Genomic DNA, 20,451 nt, shown 5'->3' with positions numbered 1-20,451 from the left:
TATATAATTATATAGCATGCATCAAAAGTAGAAGATATTACTCAATCTAAACGTGCTCAGAACATTATGAACGAAGTACATGCATGCAGTGGCAGTGAAGTAAATCTTTGACTAGTTGCATGATACCACAGCTTAAATGATGGTAAAAACTACGATATGCTTTTAGTTTAGTAAGGTGACCCATCAAGGATGTGAGCAATCTTGAATGCATCTCCAAGAAATTCCTCAAAATCTCTCAACAGTTCCTCAGTGGTCCAATTGTACGGCTCCCTGAGTTCCCCCCCAGGTAGCTGCACTCCCTCAATCCCTTCCATGTAGAAATACTTGTCTCGTGAGGGGTGAGTGTCACTAACATTTTTTGGGAATATGTTCTGGCCCCAAAGCTGCCGGGAATACATAAATTATGGCATAGTGCAAATTGTTGTTATGTTTACTGCATGTGTACACTACGCATCAGTATCTCTAAATTGTAATATACATTACAACTATATATATAGCTGGTATATATATATATATAGGCAAGCAGGCATTCACAACATACTTCGACTTCCTTTCTTGAGTAGTCAAACTCAATGTCTACTCTTTTATTCAGTGGGGCAGAGTCAACAACAGCTTGCTTTGTGTCATAGTCAAGGACATCAACATCATACCGGGCCAGAATCCACCTGTATATTGACGTGTACAGTGTATATTGCACACAATAAAACACAAACTGTGAACTTTAGACTATTATACTTTTTCTCTGGTTTCCATTTGTACTGCTTTTGAACACGCTGTCGAATGTACTTGACTTTCCAAGAGCTTTGAAATTCCTTGTTTAGAGATAATCCATGGAGAATGACGCGAAGTCTTCTACAAGGACTGTGGAAATTATATATAGTAGCAAATCAGAATAATTCAAACTAAATAATAACAGGGCAACTCACAGTCTGCATAAAGTATCAGTAATGGTTCGGGCCATCTGATATGGATTACTGTTTTGGTGTTCAGCCAACAAGATGCAGTCGGAACATTCTGACATCCTCAAATCATACTTTCTAAAGAGACAGAGTGAAAACAAGCGTAAAATTAATAATTATTGTTGACTTACAGTCCTGGTAAAGCAAAATTTAATCTTGCTTTATTCTTCGTGTCTGTGTCTCTGTACACAGCATCCAAGCAGAACATATCACCATCTTCATACGTTGAAATGACAGCTGAGTAGATTCCTTCATCTTGACCCTCCACTTTGAACTTCAAGGTAATTCTGGTGACCTCTTTCCCAAGTTGCTCCATCCCAGTGAACAATTGCCCAACATCAGCGTCTTCCACTCTGAGAAAAGTAAGCAATAATTTTAAGCACGGAGAATTGGATAAACAGTCAAAATGCATGTATATTATAGCTATTAAATTTTGCATCTTACTCAGTGTTGAAAGTCATTTTTGAAAGCATTTTGGATTTTATCCATTCCTGTCTAGATCTAGCTGCGTTTGCGTGAAGTACACTTTGTTCTGGGTTCATTTTCAAGTACATATGTCCAAACCTGAAAAGTCAAGTTCTTTTTTTAGATCAGCAGCACTCACAAATAAACGTTTGCAATTTCACCTTGCTTCAAGTCCAACTTTGAAGTCACCCTTACTGTACTATTTTCGATGCTCTTAAAGAAACTGGCCAGATTGTGGGGATGTGGAGTCAGTATGATACGTGAGAAATGAGCTGCCCTTGCTGCTGCTGATCTGTGTGTGCAGGCATGTGCAAGGGTAACAGAATGATGCAGTGCAATACCTTCAATATCACAATAGTAATACCTTTCGTCAATTTTTGGTTGCCAGTGTATCGATTCATCTCTCAGAGTGTAGTATTCTAGCCCAGGACGAAGTTTAGGAAGAAATCTTCTACACGGTATATCACCAATTTTCCTGGCAGTGATACAAGCATCAATAGTGGCACTCAAGAAGTTGCGGCTTACAGATACCTGCGTGTAAAATGTTATGCATGCATGGCAGTATAATTATTAATTGTACATGCATATAATACGTACCCTTGGATCTTCCCAGGCGTACTTCCTAGCAAGACTACTAGCTAGAGTGATCTCCTCCATTTCATACAGAGCATCAATGACATTCTTCCAGCAAGCATAAGGTTTCATCCTCAACCATTTGTCAAAAGCCTCCTGTTTTTGCCGATCAATATCACACCGGAAATTAATTTCAATTTTATCATTTTCAGACTTCTTCACTCCCAAATTAATCATGAGCAGTTGCCACTTATTAATTGGGTCAAGTTCCTTCATCAGATCCTTCAGCGTAGGCCTTGACTTCGTATGTGGCTTCTCTGAATATTTTAGCCACAGTAAATAACCCACAGACTACACAAAAACTGATGTAATGAAGATATACAAGATGTACCAACCTTCATGACCACTGCTAACAGCTCTTGTTACGCCCTGATAGCTAGCCATTCGATTATAGACTCTTCTACTAGTCAAGTTTGTTTACAATGTTTGTGCTGACTGCACAATGCCTTTTAAGCTGCAAGGAAGTGTGGGTGGGGACTGATCGAGCTCAGCTTGCTTTGAGTGGGCGTCTTGCAACTATGTGGCTTCCCGTGTAAAAATTTATAACATAATAGCAGGAGTGTATAATTATGACCTGCTAATAGAGATTATAAGAAATACTTTACTTTCTTTGCGATAATAGTTCACTTTTTTCGTAAGCTTAAAATTTGACTCTTTCAGGTGCAACATCAATTCTTCACCTTCCAGTTTATCGCCCAATCCAGATTTCTCAAAGCCATTATTGTACATTGAGTTCGGCACCAAGGGCATCTGAGTCTATTCCCACTATATATTATCTAACGTGTCAGTTGTAGTTTCGATGGATCTGCTAGGCCTGTGAGGTATAGCATATATATAAAGAACGCAAATCTATAAGTCTAAGAACAGTTTGAGCTATTACAGTGGCAATAAAAGAGGCAAATTTGTGAGAATGAGGATTGAAAATTAAATAACCACCATGCACCGGCTTTGAAAACTCTGACAGGATATCATTACAAAAGAGATAATTATTTTACTGACTGTATATACTTTGAACCGAGAATATATGATTTGTGGTCTAACTTACAACAGCTATATAACTATATAGAATTCAATATTCAACAAACTAAGAAAGAAAGCATTTTAGTTTAGTAAGGTGACCCATCGAGGATGTGAGCAATCTTGAATGCATCTCCCAGAAACTCCTCGAAATCTTTCAACAGTTCCTCAGTGGTCCAATTGTATGGCTCCCTGAGTTCCCCCCCAGGCAGTCGCACTCCCTCAACCCCTTCCATGTAGTAGCTGTACTTATCTCGTGAGGGGTGGGTGTCACTAACATTTCTTGGATATATCTTTTGACCCCAAAGCTGCCGGGATATTGTAACAGTAATTCCATTGTATGATAATAATTATGGTAATGAATAGTGCATGCATGTTACTGTGTAATTATAGCATCAAAAAAGAGTATGCAACTCCAATAGACAGTATACCATGCAGGAGCATAATTATGAGGGGATGCATGGGGAGCGTCTTTATCATGCACAGTGTTGCGGAAGTGTCAAAGTGGTTAAGTGCTCTGTACATGTGTGGCTGATAACGCGTTTGATTGTTTCTCCCTGCATGGTGCCCTATACAAATGTCGAACATTCTTGAATTTACAAATTTTTCTTTTTTCCACGTGCAACCACAGAATAGAATAATCTTGTTAGCCACAACGAATTTGACTGTACTATAGTGTATAATTTATGTTCATTGTATACTATAATATCAAGGGCGTATAAAAGAAGAGAGGGCATGCAACTCCACTATCAGTACAAGTAGCTATAGCAGAGTTCAAACGTGGGCGAATGAATATGTGCATTTGCATAAAGTGCTAAAAATAGAAATTTCTATTTTTTAGTATTTCATGCACATGCAGTCATGCACATTTATCCGCCCACATTTGATCATTTGCTGTTCCATGCATGCATGCATGCCCTCTCTTCTTTTATACGCCCTTGATATTATGTTGTAGCTATTATAACGTATGCGTGTGTTTAAAATGTTTATATTACTTTACCCTATTTGTTGCATCCCTGCATTAATTGCTACTAAAATTAATAGTGAATATCGTAAGCGTTAGCAGCACTTATAGTAGCCTCCTTCACCGGCCTTCATAGAAAAGAAGACCTGCTTGCGCATGCCGTAAAATTTCCTATAATACTGGATTCATCAGAGAAAATATCCTAAAAATCATACACATGCAGAGCTATATAGCTAGCTAGATAGAGACAGAACTGTGTAGGTTTGTCATACAGCTATTTTCTTCTCAGACTGATATAATTATGTTGTAGCTTATTCATTCACCTGCACACTGATATCAGCACAATTTCTTAGTAATGTAATTATTATGCTTTACACATAACAACTACGTTCAAACACATATACACATTAATATAAATTGGACGTACAAAAACAGAATATTCACGCAACAAACCTCGACTTCACTTCTAGAGTAGTCCGCTTCGGTAATGTCCACTCCTTCATTCAGTGGGTACACTTCCACAGTGCGATTCGTTTTATAGTCAAAGACATCAACATCGTACTGTGCCAAAATCCACCTATTATGAGGTGGATATATTTTGGCATGGACAAAACTTATCAGTGCTTGTTGCATTTTGAGTGGGCAGATCAAAGGAAACACTGTGCCAATATCTGCCATATGGCACAGGTCAAGCCTTGAACTGTACCACTATCTAGATACCTTGACTGTACCACTATCTAGATACTGGAATAGGTCAAGCCTTGAACTGTGCCACTATCTAGATACTGGCATAGTATGGTGGCTGAAGTTACCTAAAGCCCACCCTCCACCCAGTAACCTGAAACGGTCCCTTTTATAGTATAACACTGTTAAACAGATTCAGTGGTAGGCAGAAAATGTTTTTATGCGTCTGGTGCATTCCACAGCCACCACAAGTAGTTGAAACTAGTTATCCTATAAAAGGAGTGATGTACACGGAAAGGAATGCACAAGGAATGCAACAAATCAGTTGTTACACAGCTCACTCGTGCGCACATTGGATATATTGGCTCAGTAGTGCCTTTGCCCTCGAGGCCTGCGGCCCTCGGGCCTATGTCACTACTGAGCCAATATATCCCATGTGGCACTCGTGCATGTGTGTCACAACTATAACATAATTATAGCACAAATTGTGTACTTTAGACTTACTTTTTCTCTGGTTTCCATTTGTACTGCCTTTGAATACGCTGTCAAATGTAGTTGACTTTCCAAATACTCCGCTTGTTTCGAGATGATCCGTGGAGAATAATACGAAGCTTTCTAGCGGGACTGCATGTATAAATGTTTAAAATAGGTGATTATCAACATTATCAACATTATCAACGTGTTAGAAGGCAACTCACAGTCTGCACAAAGAACTAGTAATAGTTTCAGCCATCTGATAGGGTATACTGTTCTCATGCTCGGCTAGCAAGATGCATTCAGTACAATCAGATATCCTCAAGTCATACTTGCTATTATATTTAAGGGAAATTAAGAGGACTGCGACATCAATTATAATTAAACTTACTATCCTGGTAGAGCAATGCTTAACCTTGCTCTATTCTCAATGGCTGGTTCTCTGTACACTGCATCCAGGTAAAACATGTCACCATCTTCATACGTAGCAATGACTGCCGAGTATCTCCCTTCATGTTGACCCTCCACTTTGAATTTCACAGATATTTTAGTGACCTCTTTCCCGAGCTGCTCCCTCCCAACAAACAGTTGCCCAACATCGGCTTCTTCCACTCTGAGTACATGTAAGGTGAGAAATACACTACCAATAGCATCTTACTGGGTGTTGAATGCTGCTTTTTGAAATGACTTGGATTTTATCCACTCCTGGCTAGTTGAGTTAGCAGGAAGTACATTTTCTGGATTCAGTTTCAAGTACAAATGTCCAAACCTTCAATGATGTAAAATGTTTCTTATCTATAGAAAATCATCACCATGGCACTTTAATATGTTACCTTGCTTCCAGCCCAACTCTGAAGTCGCTTTTACTGTTATCTCCTTCAATGCTCCTAAAGAAATCGGCCAGACTGTAACAGTTGGGGCGTGGATGTCGACGGAGTAAAAGATCTGAAAAATAAGTTGTCCTGACTGCTGCTGATCTGCATGTGTGTGCATGTGTGTGTCGGCATACATTATATTCAGTCACTATATGGAGTGAGTAATACCTTCTATTAATTGGTCGCACTAAAGCATCTTCTAAAGTGTAGTAATCTAGTCCAAGATCAAGTTTAGGAAGAAATCTTCGACAAGGTATATCACCAATTTTCCTGGCAGTAACGTGAGCAGCCTTAGAGGTACTTAAGTAGTTGCTGCTTACGTATACCTGTATGTATGCAACAACAAAAGTATAGCAATTGAAGCGGTAGCATATTAATAAACAATTGAATAACGTACCCTTGGATCTTCCCAGTCATATTTCCTAGCAAGACTACTAGCTAGAGTGATCTCCTCCATTTCATACAGAGCATCAGTGACATCCTTCCAGCAAGCATCAGGTTTCATCCTCAACCACTTGTCAAAGGCCTCTTGTTTTTGTCGATCAATATCGCACCGGAAGTTACTTTCTATTTTATCGTTTTCAAACTTTTTCACTCCCAAATTGATCATGAGCAGTTGCCAATTGACAATAGAGTTAAGATCCTTCACCAGATCCTTCAGAAGGGGCCGAGACTTCATATGTGCTCCATCTTTGAATATTAAAAGCAGATAATTATACGTAGATCTATAGATTAAAAATTTACCAACCTGTAGACCTACCATCAGTGCTGGCAGCTTTTGTTACTTGAGGGCTAGCCATGTGTCTAGAATGAAATTACTCTATGGTATTACAAATGGTATATAATTAATTGCTAAATAGCCAGTGCTAACTATTACCTCATCAGTGTTTACAACTGTGCTGACTTGACATCAACAAGGAAGTGTGGGTGGGGCTCATGAGCTGTTAGCTCAACACAATAGCTGAGTTACCCTGCAGTAAATGCAACACTGTATAATGATTATGCATGCAGTACATTATATACTGCATGCATACCTATAATCTATTCGACTAGAATGCAATGTGAAAAATTGCTAGGTTTGGCCGGGAAAACACAAATAAGCGTGGGAACAAGAAATCAGACGAGAGCATAACTCTAATCCGTTAATCAATAACGTACTCACTTGCAGCCTATAGAGTGAGTATAATATGTACTTAGAACGATAAAATACCGTATTATTGCGAGCATCAAACATTTGCGAACTTTGCGATGGTCGATCAATTCGTAACAATAAAATCCGCAAAATTTACACGATCCTTGCCAGAACGCAATAGTTAGATCGCAAAGGGTTAAATTTTCTGCTGATTTGGCTCATTCGCAAAAGTTTTTCACCAGCAAAATATTCTAGTAATATGTGACAGGGCCTAGGAAAACAACCCTTATGGAGCAAACTAATAATGTTTAATACACTACAAAGTAAAATATTTAGAGCTATTTTAGGATTTTTGTTTTCTTTCATTTCATAAGAAGTAACTTCAATATCTCCTCTAACTTTAAAAATATTTTTTGTCAGAAAATTTTTTTTGTATAGCCGTTACAAGGCAGCCATTGAATTTTTTCATGCTGTTCTTGTATGCGGATAGAACTTGGAACATTAGTTTCTCAAAACGGTAGGTCAATACTGTCCCCCTTTCACCCGAAAATATTTTGGGGTAGGAAGGTGCAAAGTGAGTGATATTGTAATCAATTTGAAGCTTAAGCACTGCTTTATTTAATTATGCAATAAAATACAACTAATTAGTTTGCTCCATAAGGGTTGTTTTCCTAGGCCCTGTCACTACGGTAATGACTGAAAGCAAATGTGCTGCTTGTGTATAGGTGAATGAATAAGCTACAACATATCCAAATATGCCAACATAAGATAATTATAGAACAGTGTTGCAGTGGGTAATCAGTTCGAGTGAGGAAAGACCACTGAACGGTTTTCGGCTATAAGGTCTGAGAAACTGAGACTTCGTCACCAACGTCGGTAGATACTTTGGCCTTAACATTCTTATGAAAGATTTTAACGATGCTTACGTATCTACACATCCTCTGCAGTGCTCGAAGTATTTTTAGTAGTATCCTGGCACAAGAATCTAGCAGATAATTTTATGGTCCAAAAAGTACACAAAGCTTAATAATTGCCAATGTCGGTTTAAAAAAGTTGTCCAGTAACACATTATACTTCCAGAGATAATTGATGTTATATAGCTATACAGTCTGTGCAGGTGTACATACATTTTTTTTACAACCACTTCTTGATTTCCACTTGAAGGGAAATAAAATTATGTTGCAGTTTATAAATTATTCTGAATCATCACCTATAATAATTATAGTAATTTTCGTGGGTGCAAATTTTCGTATAAACTACTCATTTTTATAATTCGTATAGCCTCGAGACCAGGCCGATTAAAATACTAATCGGCCTGGATTCGAGGCTATAATGCGTACAGCTCAGGATAGTAACGTTGAATCTACACTGATTTTTGTGGTTTTAATTTTCGTATTATGCTCTTCAATACAATTTCTTACCCTCTTGAGTGGGTGTGGCCTCTTGAGTGACCTTCTTCTTGCATTTCCACCATAAAAAATAATGTGTAGTTTATATTTATTATATAATACACATGCATCAGCACTATAATTATACTTTCTAGCTGGATTTTCACCGTACACCTATATAATACACATCATGCAGTATATCACTCAGGATCATAATTTATTGCAGAACAGCTGTATAATAATAACGATGTGGCATTTTAAGAAACATAATGAAAGCTCTACGTACTGACCTCTATAGTATGATTTGAATTGAGACGATGATAAGATGAATGAGACATCCGTACTGACTACAGATAATTAATTAGTTGATCAACAAACCAAAAAATGATTCAGTAAGGTGATCCATCAAGGATGTGAGCAATCTTGAATGCATCTCCCAGAAACTCCTCGAAATCTCTCAACAGTTCCTTAGTGGTCCAATTGTACGGCTCCCTGAGTTCCCCCCCAGGCAGTCGCACTCCCTCAATCCCTTCCATGTAGTAGTACTTGTCTCGTGAGGGGTGAGTGTCACTAACATTACTTGGATATATCTTTTGACCCCAAAGCTGCGGGGATAATTATTATTGTAACAGTAATGCCATTATACAGTAAGGAATAATGTTACTATACTGTGCATGATCAATTATTATTGTTATATAAAAGATCCGCTCTTTAATTTGAACGTGTATTTGCAATAATGGTATTTAGCTATATACCTATAATTTATAGTCTGACCAGTATAACTGCCATAATTATACAATGGGCTTCACCTTGCATGTGCATGGTCAGACAGCTAATAATTGTATACGACTATATAGCTATACAATTGATCTTTCGTGCAACCCTTCATTATTATAGCCAATATACGTATCTATATAGACGACACGTGTGCATGACAAAGTCCCAGACCTTAGCCTAAAATCGTTGGTTTTTTCTGAATTACTCTAGCCGATTAACCACTTAACATTTTTGGCTATTCTATTAATAATAATGTTACTAGAAATATAAAGGATATGTCGTAGCTTATTCATTCACCTGCACAATGGTATCATGCAGCACCGTTTCTTAGAAATGTAATTATGCTTTATATACTATCAATTGCTACGTTCAAGCACATGCATATTCACATTACTAGACGTACAAAAACAGACATTCACAACAAACCTCGACTTCACTTCTAGAGTAGTCCTCGGTAATGTCCACTCCTTCATTCAGTGGGTGCACTTCCACAGTGCGATTCGTTTTATAGTCAAAGACATCAACATCGTACTGGGCCAAAATCCACCTATTATGAAGTAGATAATTTTAGACAAACTATAGACAAATTGTGTACTTTAGACTTACTTTTTCTCTGGTTTCCATTTGTACTGCTTTTGAGTACGTTGTCGAATGTAGTTGACTTTCCAAATGCTCTCCTTGTTTCGAGATGATCCGTGGAGAATAATACGAAGCTTTCTAGCGGGACTGTATAAATGTTTACAATGGTTATCAACATTATCAACATGTTAAAAGGAAACTCACAGTCTGCACAAAGACCTAGTAATAGATTCGGCCATCTGATAAGGTATACTTTTCTCATGTTCAGCTAGCAAGATGCATTCAATACAATCAGATATCCTCAAGTCATACTTGCTATAATTATAAGGTAAATGAAGAGGACTGCGACATTAATTATAATTAAACTTACTATCCTGGTAGAGCAATGCTTAATCTTGCTCTCTTATCAACGGCTGGTTCTCTGTACACTGCATCCAGGCTAAACATGTCACCATCTTCATACGTAGCAATGACTGCCGAGTATCTCCCTTCATGTTGACCCTCCACTTTGAATTTCACAGATATTTCAGTGATCTTTTTCCCGAGCTGCTCCCTCCCAACAAACAGTTGCCCAACATCGGCTTCTTCCACTCTGAGTACATGTAAGGTAGGTATAGAAATACACTTATAACAATTCTTACTGGGTGTTGAATGCTGCTTTTCGAAGTGACTTGGATTTCGTCCACTCTTTGCTAGTTGAGTTAGCAGGAAGTACATTTTCTGGATACAGTTTCAAATACATACGTCCAAACCTGCAATGATGTACGTCTTACCTTATACTAGATAATCATCACCATGCACGGCACTTTAAAATGTTACCTTGCTTCCAGCCCAACCAAGAAGTCGCTTTTACTGTTATTTTCTTCAATGCTCCTAAAGAAATTGGCCAGACTGTTAAAGTTGGGGCGTGGATGTCGAGGGAGCAAAAGATCTGAAAAAAAAGTTGTCCTGACTTCTGCTGATCTGCATGTGTGTGTTTGTGTGTGTCGGTATACATATATTCAGTCACTATATGGAGTGAGTAATACCTTCTATCAATTGGTCGCACTAAAGCATCTTCTAATGTGTAGTAATCTTGTCCATGATAAAGTTTAGGAAGAAATTTTCGACAAGGTATATCACCAATTTTTCTGGCAGTGACACGAGCAGCCTTAGAGGTACTTAAGTAGTTGCTGCTTACGTATACCTGCATGTATGCATAGCTTAATGAGCAATGAAGTGGTAGCATATTTAAATACGTACCCTTGGATCTTCCCAGGCGTATTTCCTAGCAAGACCACTAGCCAGAGTGATCTCCTCCATTTCATACAGAGCATCAATAACATCCTTCCAGCAAGCATCAGGTTTCATCCTCAACCACTTGTCAAAGGCCTCCTGTTTTCGTCGATCAATATCATTTGGAAAATTCTTCTCTATCTTATCGTTTTCAAACTTTTCCACTCCCAACTTAATCATGAGCAGTTGCCAGGCGATAAGGGTGTCAAGATCCTTCACCAGGTCCTTCAGAAGGGGCCGAGACTTCATATGTGCCCTCTGTAGATATTAATTATGTATACGTAGATCTACATCGCGTAGAAGCTATTTAAATAATGTACTAACCTGTACAATCATGCTGTCAGCTCTTGTTACTCCGGGGCTAGCCATTGTGTCTACTTTATATATTATAGTATGGTATCACAATAATATTATAGCTAGTGCTAATTATTACCTCATCAGTGTTTTACAACTGTGGTAGTGCTGACTTGACATCAACAAGGAAGTGTGGGTGGGGCTCATGAGCTGTCTGCTCAACACAACAGTTATAAGTATAACTTGAGTTGCCCCTGCAGTCAATTCAAATGCAACAACTGTATAATTATATATATATAATAATCATTATAATGCATGCATACCTAGCTATCATGGTAGCAGCTGTGAAAGTGAGTAATTTCCTTTGTTTCAATGGAGTATTTCAAATCAACCAACTCTATAGAGTTAACTGCACTATTACGCATGTATATATGGGGGACCTTATATAATACATCACAGCTAGATTGATTAACGTACATGGCGTGCTTCTAGAGAATAGATTACCACACGTTTGTGAGTATAATTATGATTACAATAATATACCGTATAGCGGGTAATTTTCTTATTTTAACTCGAAAACGGTGATTTTCGTGAGTAAAATTTCGTTCAGTCTCATTGCCTGCACTGCATTGATACGTTCCGGTAAGGCCACGTCTACGTACAAATTTCGTGAAGGTCTGCTTGCCCACGAAAATAACGAATTTTTTACCCCACGAAAATTACCCGCTATACGGTATATATAGTTGCATGTATACGACAGGAATGGAAATGTGCTGCATGTGTATAATTATAGGTGAATGAATAAGGTACAATACACCATCATAAACAGTGTTATACAGTGGGTAATCAGTTCGAGTGAGGAAAGACCACTGAACGGTTTTTGGCTATAAGGTCCGAGACATTGTCACCACGCGTCGGTATGGTTATAGTTTGGATATCATTCTTCCCATGCACGATGAACAATTTTGGAGGTAAATAAAAATTATGTTGCAGCTTATATAATTATTCTATCATTTACCTATACCATAATTATAGCGGATAATTTTTGTTGGTGTACATTTTCGTATGAACTATACCCAATAGGCATTTAAATAATTATTTCAATAATTAATTTTGTATATACAGCTCAGGATAGTAACTAATGCGGTAGAATAATTTCGTAGTTTTAATTTTCGTATACGAAATATAATACATGAAAAATTTAATATAATGTGTATCATCAGGTGCACTCCTGGTATCATATATTATGCAATGGCTAAAAAATACGTTTTATATTTTCTATGCATGCATGCATGTGCACTGTATACACTCTCCTGCATAATTATTATATCACATTCAGTATTATTGACTGTATTATTGACTGTATCATATAACCTTGTTTCTAGGCCAATTTGTCTCTAGAATAATGCTAGGTCGACAACTATAGCTAGGCCCATGCATGGCTAATGTTACAAGTGGAGATTCAGCTACAGTATAGGTTACCTATAGATCCTGCCCAACTATGATCCAAAAACCTCTCTGATATGCACACCTCCATAAATGCATACCTGCTATATGAAATCTTATGTCATTGTAAATTTAACAGTGCATGATAACATCTTACGATATGCATTTTTAGCATCATAATGAAAGCTCTACTGACACTCTATGATTTGAATTGATATGATGATAAGATGAATGAGACACACGTATTGTACTGACTATATATAATTATACAGATAATTAACTATAGGTGATCGACAAACTAAAAAATGATTAGTAAGGTGAACCATCGAGGATGTGAGCAATCTTGAAAGCATCTCCCAGAAACTCCTCGAAATTTTCCAACAGTTTCTCAGTGGTCCAATTGTACGGCTCCTTGAGTTCCCCCCCAGGCAGTCGCACTCCCTCAATCCCTTCCATGTAGTAGTACTTGTCTCGTGAGGGGTGGGTGTCGTCAACATTTCTTGGGAATATCTTCTGGCCCCAAAGCTTTCGGGATATTATTATTTAGTTACATTATAATTATGGTACGGCCATAATTAGTAATCTCGTGCCTATATCACACATCAATACAAGCATATAATATAGTGCCAATATCGTTTGTATACACATGCAAGCACATTCTCGACATACCTCGATTTCTTTTCTTGAGTAGTCAAACTCCAATATGTCCACTCCTTCATTCAGTGGGGCAGTGTCGACAACAGCACGAATTGTTTCATAATCAAGGATATCAATATCATAACAGGCCAAGATCCACCTGTATATGTATATATACACATTGAAATACACATTGAAAGTGAAAGTGGTATTATATACAGCATAACAGATCAAGAACACAATTTCACAGAACTTTTTAGACACACTTTTTCTCTGGTTTCCATTTGTACTGCCTTTGCGCACGCTGTCGAATGTACTTGACTTTCCAAGAGCTTTCATTATTTGGTGACGATCCACGGAGAATGACACAAAGTTTTCTATTGGAACTGTAGCAATTTTTCAGATGCATGCATGATCAACATTAGCCTCGATCCCAGGCCGAGTTTTCGCTTTTATAACGGTTAGGCGAACAACTGGGCCTGGTACTAGTTGTCTGCGCATGCGTCAAATTTTCATTGTATATTTGTGGTGGGCAAAAATATTTAATAAATCAATAATCGAAATTTGTACACAGAAAATGCACAGAGTGAGTACACAAAAGATGCACATAGGGAGCTGCTTCACAAAGGCCTGGGGAGTTGCCAGTTGTGCTGCAGCACAATTACAGTGACCCAGGGCAACTTCAGGATGATTGAATGCCTTCAAATTACGTTTCAAAAAGATTTAGCAGGCTGCTGGACTTCTCTGATTCTAGGCCCCAACTCGTAACTCATTGCTTGAGAAAACGTAGATTCTCTTGATGTCTCTGAGCTACCCAGCAACGCTCGAATGAGCAGGTCATACTCCAGTCCTGTGTCTGTGAGTATAGGACAATATTAAAAGAAACCAAAGACGGTTAAACCCTTACCTCAAACTGTCCAGTCTTGTCCGTTAGTATAGCCAAGAGGAGCACTGTTGGGACAGCTGGATATTAGCCATTGCTCCTGTACAGAGAAGTAGACATTTTAAATACGTGTAGAAATTTCTCAGTTATAGTGTCATTGTCGACGAGCTGATGATGGCAGCACCAAGTTCTCTAGCTCACACTCTTCACTTGATCCACCATATTAATGATGAAACTATAGTCTACCTACATTCTTGCCAAACATGAACAAGACTTGATAGCATAGCCGGCCATAGGGCCCACACAAAAATATCTGACCTTAACAAGCTTGACAAAGCTTTATACCTCTTCCCTTGTTGTTCAGTCTTCAGAATAAGCTTCAGAGAAGAGAGAAGCTTCAGCTAAGAGCCATTCCAATCGATTCCAATCGATTCCAATAATGATAAAACGGGAACTGACTTCTAGTACACGATAGTACACGAATATAAATGTCACGAAAGTGAACGAGAATATCCATTCGTCAGAATCTGATGAACGACTGACGCATGCGCAGACAACTAGTACCAGGCCCAGTTGTTCGCCTAACCGTTATAAAAGCGAAAACTCGGCCTGGGATCGAGGCTAGATCAACGTATTTCTAGGCAACTCACAGTCTGCGTAAAGATCTAGCAATGGTTTGGGCATTCTTATATGGTTTACTGTTCTCGTGCTCAGCCAACAAAATACATTCAGTACAATCAGAGATCCTCAATTAAGTCATACTTCCTAAAAGAGAATGAAAACAGCAGTGATATATTATGTGATGCTTACCATCCCGGTAGAGCAATATTTAATCTTGCTCTCTTGTCAATGGCCGTTTTTCTGTACACAGCGTCCAGGTAAAAGACATCACCGTCACCATACGTAGCAATGACAGCTGAGTATCTCCCTTCATCTTGACCCTCCACTACAAAGTTCAAGGTTACTCTAGTGACCTCTTTCCCAAGTTGCTCTCTCCCAGTGAACAATTGCCCAACATCAGTTTCTTCTACTCTGTATGAAGTAGGAATAAGAAATACCTATAATTATACTAACTTACTGAGGGTTGAAAGCTGTTTTTTGGAGCAATTTAGATCTGATCCAATCCAGCTTGGTTGAGTATGGGAAAGTATTGTCTCCGGGTTCAGCTTCCAGTACAATGATCCAAACCTATAAAAATACATTTAAAGGACTATATATACATTAGGGTTATATAGAACCTTGCTTCAAGTCCAACTTTGAAGTCTCCCTTATTGTTACTCTTTTCAATGCTCCTAAAGAAATCGGTCAGACTGTAGGGGTGTGGACGAGTCTGTAAGAGATCTGAGAAGAAAGATGTCCTTGCTGCTGCTGATCTGGGGATACAGATATACACTTTGTCACCAGCTAATACCTATAATTATACCTTTCATTCATTGGTCGTACTGATTCATCTTCAAATGTGTAGTATTCTAGTCCATGATCAAGTTTAGGAAGAAATCTTCGACAAGGTATATCACCAATTTTCCTGGCAGAGATGAGAGCTCCATAAGAGGCACTTGCATGCATACAGCCCAAAAAATATACCAAACACACGTAATACAGTTTTAATGCACATGAACATTATGATTACATAATTTTTCCAACATCATAATTTATATAGATAATTATAGTAGAAGAGAGGGATTGGCAACAGAAGCAACCTCGAGTTCCGACCTGTGTTTCCCCGCGGTTTTGATCGAGGCTTATACTGTGCATTCTTCTAGCTATATATAATTAATTTTTATCACAACAAACAAGATTATTTTCTTCTCTTCCAAATTATAAATGATTACAATAAGTTTCCCGGAGTTTTAGAGCAAAACACGGATAGCATTCACTAACGTAGCTGACTTCAATGTATAGAAACATCACGTGAACCACTTCTGTTGCCAATCCCTCTCTTCTACTTTATATATGATGGTATATGCAGTATTAACAAGGGCATATAAAAGAAGAGAGGGCATGTAACTCCACTATCAGTACACGTAGCTAGCAGAGTTCAAAAGTGGGCAGAGGAATGTGCGCATTTGCATGAAGTGCTAAAAATATAAATTTCACATTCATCCGCCCACGTGTTCATTTGGAGTTGCATGCCCTCTCTTCTTTTATACACCCTTGGTATTAATTAATTAATATAATACACTCTTGGGTCTTTCCAGTCGTACTTCCTAGCAAGAATACTAGCCAGAGTGATATGATCATCCATTTCATACAAAGCATCAATGACATTCTTCCAGCAAGCATCAGGTTTCATCTTCAACCACTTGCTAAAGGCCTCAAGCTTTTGTTCATCAACATCGTTTGGGATATTCACCTTTATCTTCTCGCTTTCATAGTTTTTCATTCCCATATTGAGCATAAGCTGCTGCCACTTAACAACAGAGACAAGTTCTTTCATCAGATCCTTCAGCGTAGGCCTTGAAATCATATGTGCCCCCCCTGTGAATAATGTACTGTATAGATCTATACTGCTATGAACTATAGTAGTCACATGCAGGCCGGCTATGTTGTTATACCTTCATGATCAATGCTGTCAGCTTTTGTTACACTGTGAGGACTTGCCATTTGTTTTGTTTACACGCCATTTGTGCTGACTTCAACAGAAACAATGACACACCCTGATCATGAAAGACTGCATGTGCTGAAAGCATGCTGATCTAAGCCTATACCTACAAATAGCAGGAGCTTGTCAAAACACTATACCTATAACTATAAATCAAGAGTATTGAATCATAACAGAGAATGTCAACACATCCATATTATACTGCATGTTTGTTATTACAATGCAGAATTTGATATATCGTTTAGAGTATTAGACTGAAGTGGGAGAATGCCATGCACATATGAAAAAAGGGGATGGAAAACGTAACAAACAAATAACTGAATGAATTGTAAGAATGATTAAATTAAGTCATGTGATACTGCACTTTTTTGGCCATCATTGGTTGAAGCGTTAGTAGATGAAAAAGCGAGCAAATCTTGCCAAACAGAGAAATCCTGCAAAAAGTCAACAGAATTGTTACATTTTATAGAGAGTACAACATAATTATTATACAAGCCGTATTACTAGAATATTTTGCTGGTGAAAAACCTTTGCGAATGAGCCAAATATACAGCAGAAAACTTGGACCTTCGCGATCAACTATTGCGTTCTGGCAAGGATCGTTTAAATAATTAAATTTTAGGTTTTGCGATTTTATTGTTGCAAATTGATCAACCATCGCAAAGTTTGCTTATTATTATGTTTGATTCTCGCAAAACATTCTAGTAATACAGTTCATGCACTCCTGACGGCACATCATGCACACTTAAAAACAAATCATGCATGCAACAAATACAGTGGAACGTCTGAATAAAGGACTTTTATCAAGGCTGTATAGACTAGTTGTCTAGAGATGATATCAAGAGCGCATAAAAGAGAGAGAGCGTGTAACTTACGCATCCGCTACAGTACGGGCAGAATCCAAAACCACTACTATAAAAAGAACAATTCTTGAAATTGCTCACTGCTGCATAATTCATAATATTCAAGATATTGGTCCAGCAGTTGCCAGGTCTGCCAAACTGCTTCCGCCAGCGCTGCTTATACGGATTCATAGAAGCTAAGAAACTAATTACAAGATATAAAGAAATAATATCAATCTCTTTAATGTAAGGTGTGGTTTCCTGTTTGTCCATTATAAGAGGCAGTTTTGAGTTGGGAGCACGTAGCTTGTCCGCCCGTGGAAGATTGTTTTTATGTACTTATAAGTCTTACAACAAGTGCTATCAACTTATCAATAATTATGTTGACATTGGATTATGTGGTAGATTGGATAGTTTCATGAATGCGATTATCCTTTGAAGTTTTGCTAAGTTAGAAAATAAGGGTTTTGGTTTATAGCCTTTCAAAGACGTCGACGAAGCAGCAAACCATTTGTGTACGCAAGCCGACACATGCACTACTGTAGTCTATACATGCTATCTGCTTAGACAGCGTACCTTTTCTGACTGACACTGAAGCTTGCACTTCTGTTTAGAGCTCGATTGTTTATTATCAGATTTGAAATCGACTTGAAATTTGTTACTTTGTGCATCAAATTTGAATGAATCGGATAAAGTACGCTTTGAGTCGAGCAGTTTGAGTGGTCCATCACTCCACTTGGGGTAAGGGTCGTTATGGAGTGTCTGCATTAATTGAGAGACAATACCAAGTCATGATCAATAACTAAAACAGTGCATGCAGCATGAAAATAATATGCTACATGTATAATTATACACATTATTAGATCATGGCAGCTATAAATCCTGCGATCTGATTGATCGACTGGAGGTAGTGTTCATACTCCCTTTTTGATTGGCTAGATACTGATTCAAAATGCTGAGACACTGTTTAGAAACTTAGAACCCTCACTATATAATTATGTTCGGGATACTACAACCAGCCCTTTGGGCTTCTAAATGACGTAGAAACTTCCTAAACAGTGTCTACGTATTATTACCACCATACACGTATAGCAAAACTACTCTTGCACGTACGTATACAAAGATTATGAATCAAGCTGCTCTTATACCGTACGTATATAAGCGGGTATATTTCGAGGGTATAAACTTCATGCAATGACCGTTAGAAAGGTTTCTTGGAATAGCAGCCTTCCTGCAGCAGGCATGCATGCAATATTAAATTTGTGGGTATAAATGTTCGTGGTTATCTTGATCAGCAAAAACTACAAACATTTATAAGCTCGAAATATACCCGCTATACGGTATAATTATAGTCGAGTACAACACATGCTTCATGCATGCTTATAATTCAAGTGCACTATAATTATTCTCACCAGTGTGTTGAGGTAGTCCACTTCATTTCTGGATAGTATTCGGAGACAGCTAGTCAAGAAGCTCCCAGCTTTGCCATTGTACTCACCAATACTCCTACAATAGATGAGGCAAGATTTTTTGTTCTATATAGAATGATAATAATCAAATGTCACCTGTACATTTATACCTCGGTGCGCATGCGCAAACGAGGTATACGGTAGTGTTTGTGTGTGTGCATGCGTGTGTGTGTGTGTGTAGACCACTACAGCTGCTCAAGGATCAATGAAGTGCAAGTAAGAGGTTTTCTTGGACGATTTGTGGATTTGCAAAATAATGCTTCATTCTCGAGTTATGCCTAGTTTTGCTTACTTGGAATGTCAATGCAGCTTTTTCAGAAGAGTCCGTAGCAAAACTTGTTCACAGAATGTTGCTACTCTACTTAGTAGTTAGCTCTGCACTAGAACGCTAGCTATTGGTAGCTGCAAGAGTGAGAAGAGAGCTGCAAGGCTCTACGTATACTGACTTGCAGCCATTAATTTTAGACTTGAACGTTTGGCATCAATCATTTTTAACAACAATCATCGTCGATCATTACCCACTCTTTGAGTTTCCCTGTGATTCTGGATTCTGCATGCAGCAAAATTAATCTATTAGCTTTATGTTATGTAGCTTTGGCACCACCGAGGCTTCAGCACCCGCGGTGCTTTCATTATTAAAGTTATCTTGTTGGGTATATAAATTCAACACAATGCCATGTAAGCTGATTATAGGATGGTCACCTTTGAGGGTTTGTTTTGTGAGGTCGTACGTTCGTCACGAGGCCTCCAGTAGGAAACTCGAGGTGTGGAGAACTAGATGATGTCATGGCCATACCACACATTGGGGCTACTGGCTAGAGGGAAGGGAGGGAGAAGTAAAGCCAGCTGATAGTCACAGAGAATTTCGAAGTGGGTTAATGAAAGAGACCGTAAACATACAAACAAGTTAATGCTCTCAAAATGTTTTCGCCCTTGTTATCAACTCATCCATGCAATCACGTAATTTTACTCACGTTCACATTTTTCATGGGATACTTGAGAATGGTGCTTCCCTGTATCGGGTTTTCCATGTAATAGTGAACAATCTTGTACACCA

At 38.3% G+C, this 20,451-nt stretch overlaps 3 protein-coding genes across 10 annotated transcripts in view; all 3 read right to left on the bottom strand.

Moving 5' to 3' along the window:
• Positions 1-33: 33 nt before the first annotated feature.
• LOC135336331 (uncharacterized) lies at positions 34-17,116 on the bottom strand. Of its 4 annotated transcripts, XM_064532109.1 has the most exons (12): positions 5,227-5,250; positions 4,492-4,615; positions 2,393-3,382; positions 2,022-2,314; positions 1,789-1,955; positions 1,586-1,716; positions 1,404-1,523; positions 1,091-1,312; positions 927-1,037; positions 736-861; positions 542-665; positions 34-383 (listed from the first exon to the last, which is right to left on the bottom strand). In XM_064532109.1, the coding sequence occupies exons 7-12, from the start codon at positions 1,511-1,513 to the stop codon at positions 168-170; spliced, it is 909 nt and encodes a 302-aa protein (XP_064388179.1). In that variant the 5' UTR covers positions 1,514-1,523; positions 1,586-1,716; positions 1,789-1,955; positions 2,022-2,314; positions 2,393-3,382; positions 4,492-4,615; positions 5,227-5,250; the 3' UTR covers positions 34-167. The 4 variants fall into 4 exon arrangements, 2 of the variants coding, with proteins under 2 accessions (XP_064388179.1, XP_064388165.1); XM_064532095.1 differs by lacking the exons at positions 1,586-1,716; positions 1,789-1,955; positions 2,022-2,314; ... (1 more) ...; positions 4,492-4,615; positions 5,227-5,250 and adding exons at positions 15,720-15,854; positions 15,905-16,006; positions 16,664-16,959; positions 17,037-17,116; XR_010394836.1 differs by lacking the exons at positions 34-383; positions 542-665; positions 736-861; ... (4 more) ...; positions 1,789-1,955; positions 2,022-2,314 and adding exons at positions 5,421-5,531; positions 5,588-5,809; positions 5,855-5,965; ... (2 more) ...; positions 6,469-6,761; positions 6,832-6,992 and having other exon boundaries at positions 3,024-3,382; positions 5,227-5,346.
• On the bottom strand, positions 8,822-12,918 carry LOC135335910 (uncharacterized). 4 transcript variants are annotated; one of them, XM_064531617.1, is made up of 11 exons: positions 11,656-12,918; positions 11,547-11,599; positions 11,190-11,480; positions 10,976-11,133; positions 10,767-10,910; positions 10,589-10,699; positions 10,318-10,539; positions 10,152-10,262; positions 9,975-10,094; positions 9,795-9,915; positions 8,822-9,196 (listed from the first exon to the last, which is right to left on the bottom strand). In XM_064531617.1, the coding sequence occupies exons 2-11, from the start codon at positions 11,589-11,591 to the stop codon at positions 8,981-8,983; spliced, it is 1,539 nt and encodes a 512-aa protein (XP_064387687.1). In that variant the 5' UTR covers positions 11,592-11,599; positions 11,656-12,918; the 3' UTR covers positions 8,822-8,980. The 4 variants fall into 4 exon arrangements, with proteins under 4 accessions (XP_064387687.1, XP_064387694.1, XP_064387678.1 ...); XM_064531624.1 differs by having other exon boundaries at positions 11,547-11,596; XM_064531608.1 differs by having other exon boundaries at positions 11,547-12,918.
• A 201-nt stretch (positions 17,117-17,317) lies between the features above and the next one.
• LOC135336354 (uncharacterized) overlaps positions 17,318-20,451 on the bottom strand; it is a 7,056-nt gene continuing 3,922 nt past the window's right edge. The window contains exons 8-12 of one of the 2 annotated variants that reach the window (XM_064532126.1): positions 20,369-20,407; positions 20,097-20,205; positions 19,338-19,431; positions 18,502-18,687; positions 17,318-17,517 (exon numbers count right to left, since the gene is read on the bottom strand). In XM_064532126.1, the coding sequence (XP_064388196.1) occupies positions 17,422-17,517; positions 18,502-18,687; positions 19,338-19,431; positions 20,097-20,205; positions 20,369-20,407 (524 nt within the window). In that variant the 3' untranslated portion in view covers positions 17,318-17,421. Of the gene's footprint in view, positions 17,518-18,501; positions 18,688-19,337; positions 19,432-20,096; positions 20,210-20,368 lie in introns of both variants that reach the window. The other variant, XM_064532120.1, reaches the window with a different exon arrangement.

Source organism: Halichondria panicea, chromosome 1 (assembly GCF_963675165.1).
Source record: "Halichondria panicea chromosome 1, odHalPani1.1, whole genome shotgun sequence".
NCBI classification, from domain to species: domain Eukaryota; kingdom Metazoa; phylum Porifera; class Demospongiae; order Suberitida; family Halichondriidae; genus Halichondria; species Halichondria panicea.
Note: the sequence above shows the minus strand (reverse complement) of the source record. Positions and strands in the feature narration are given on the sequence as shown.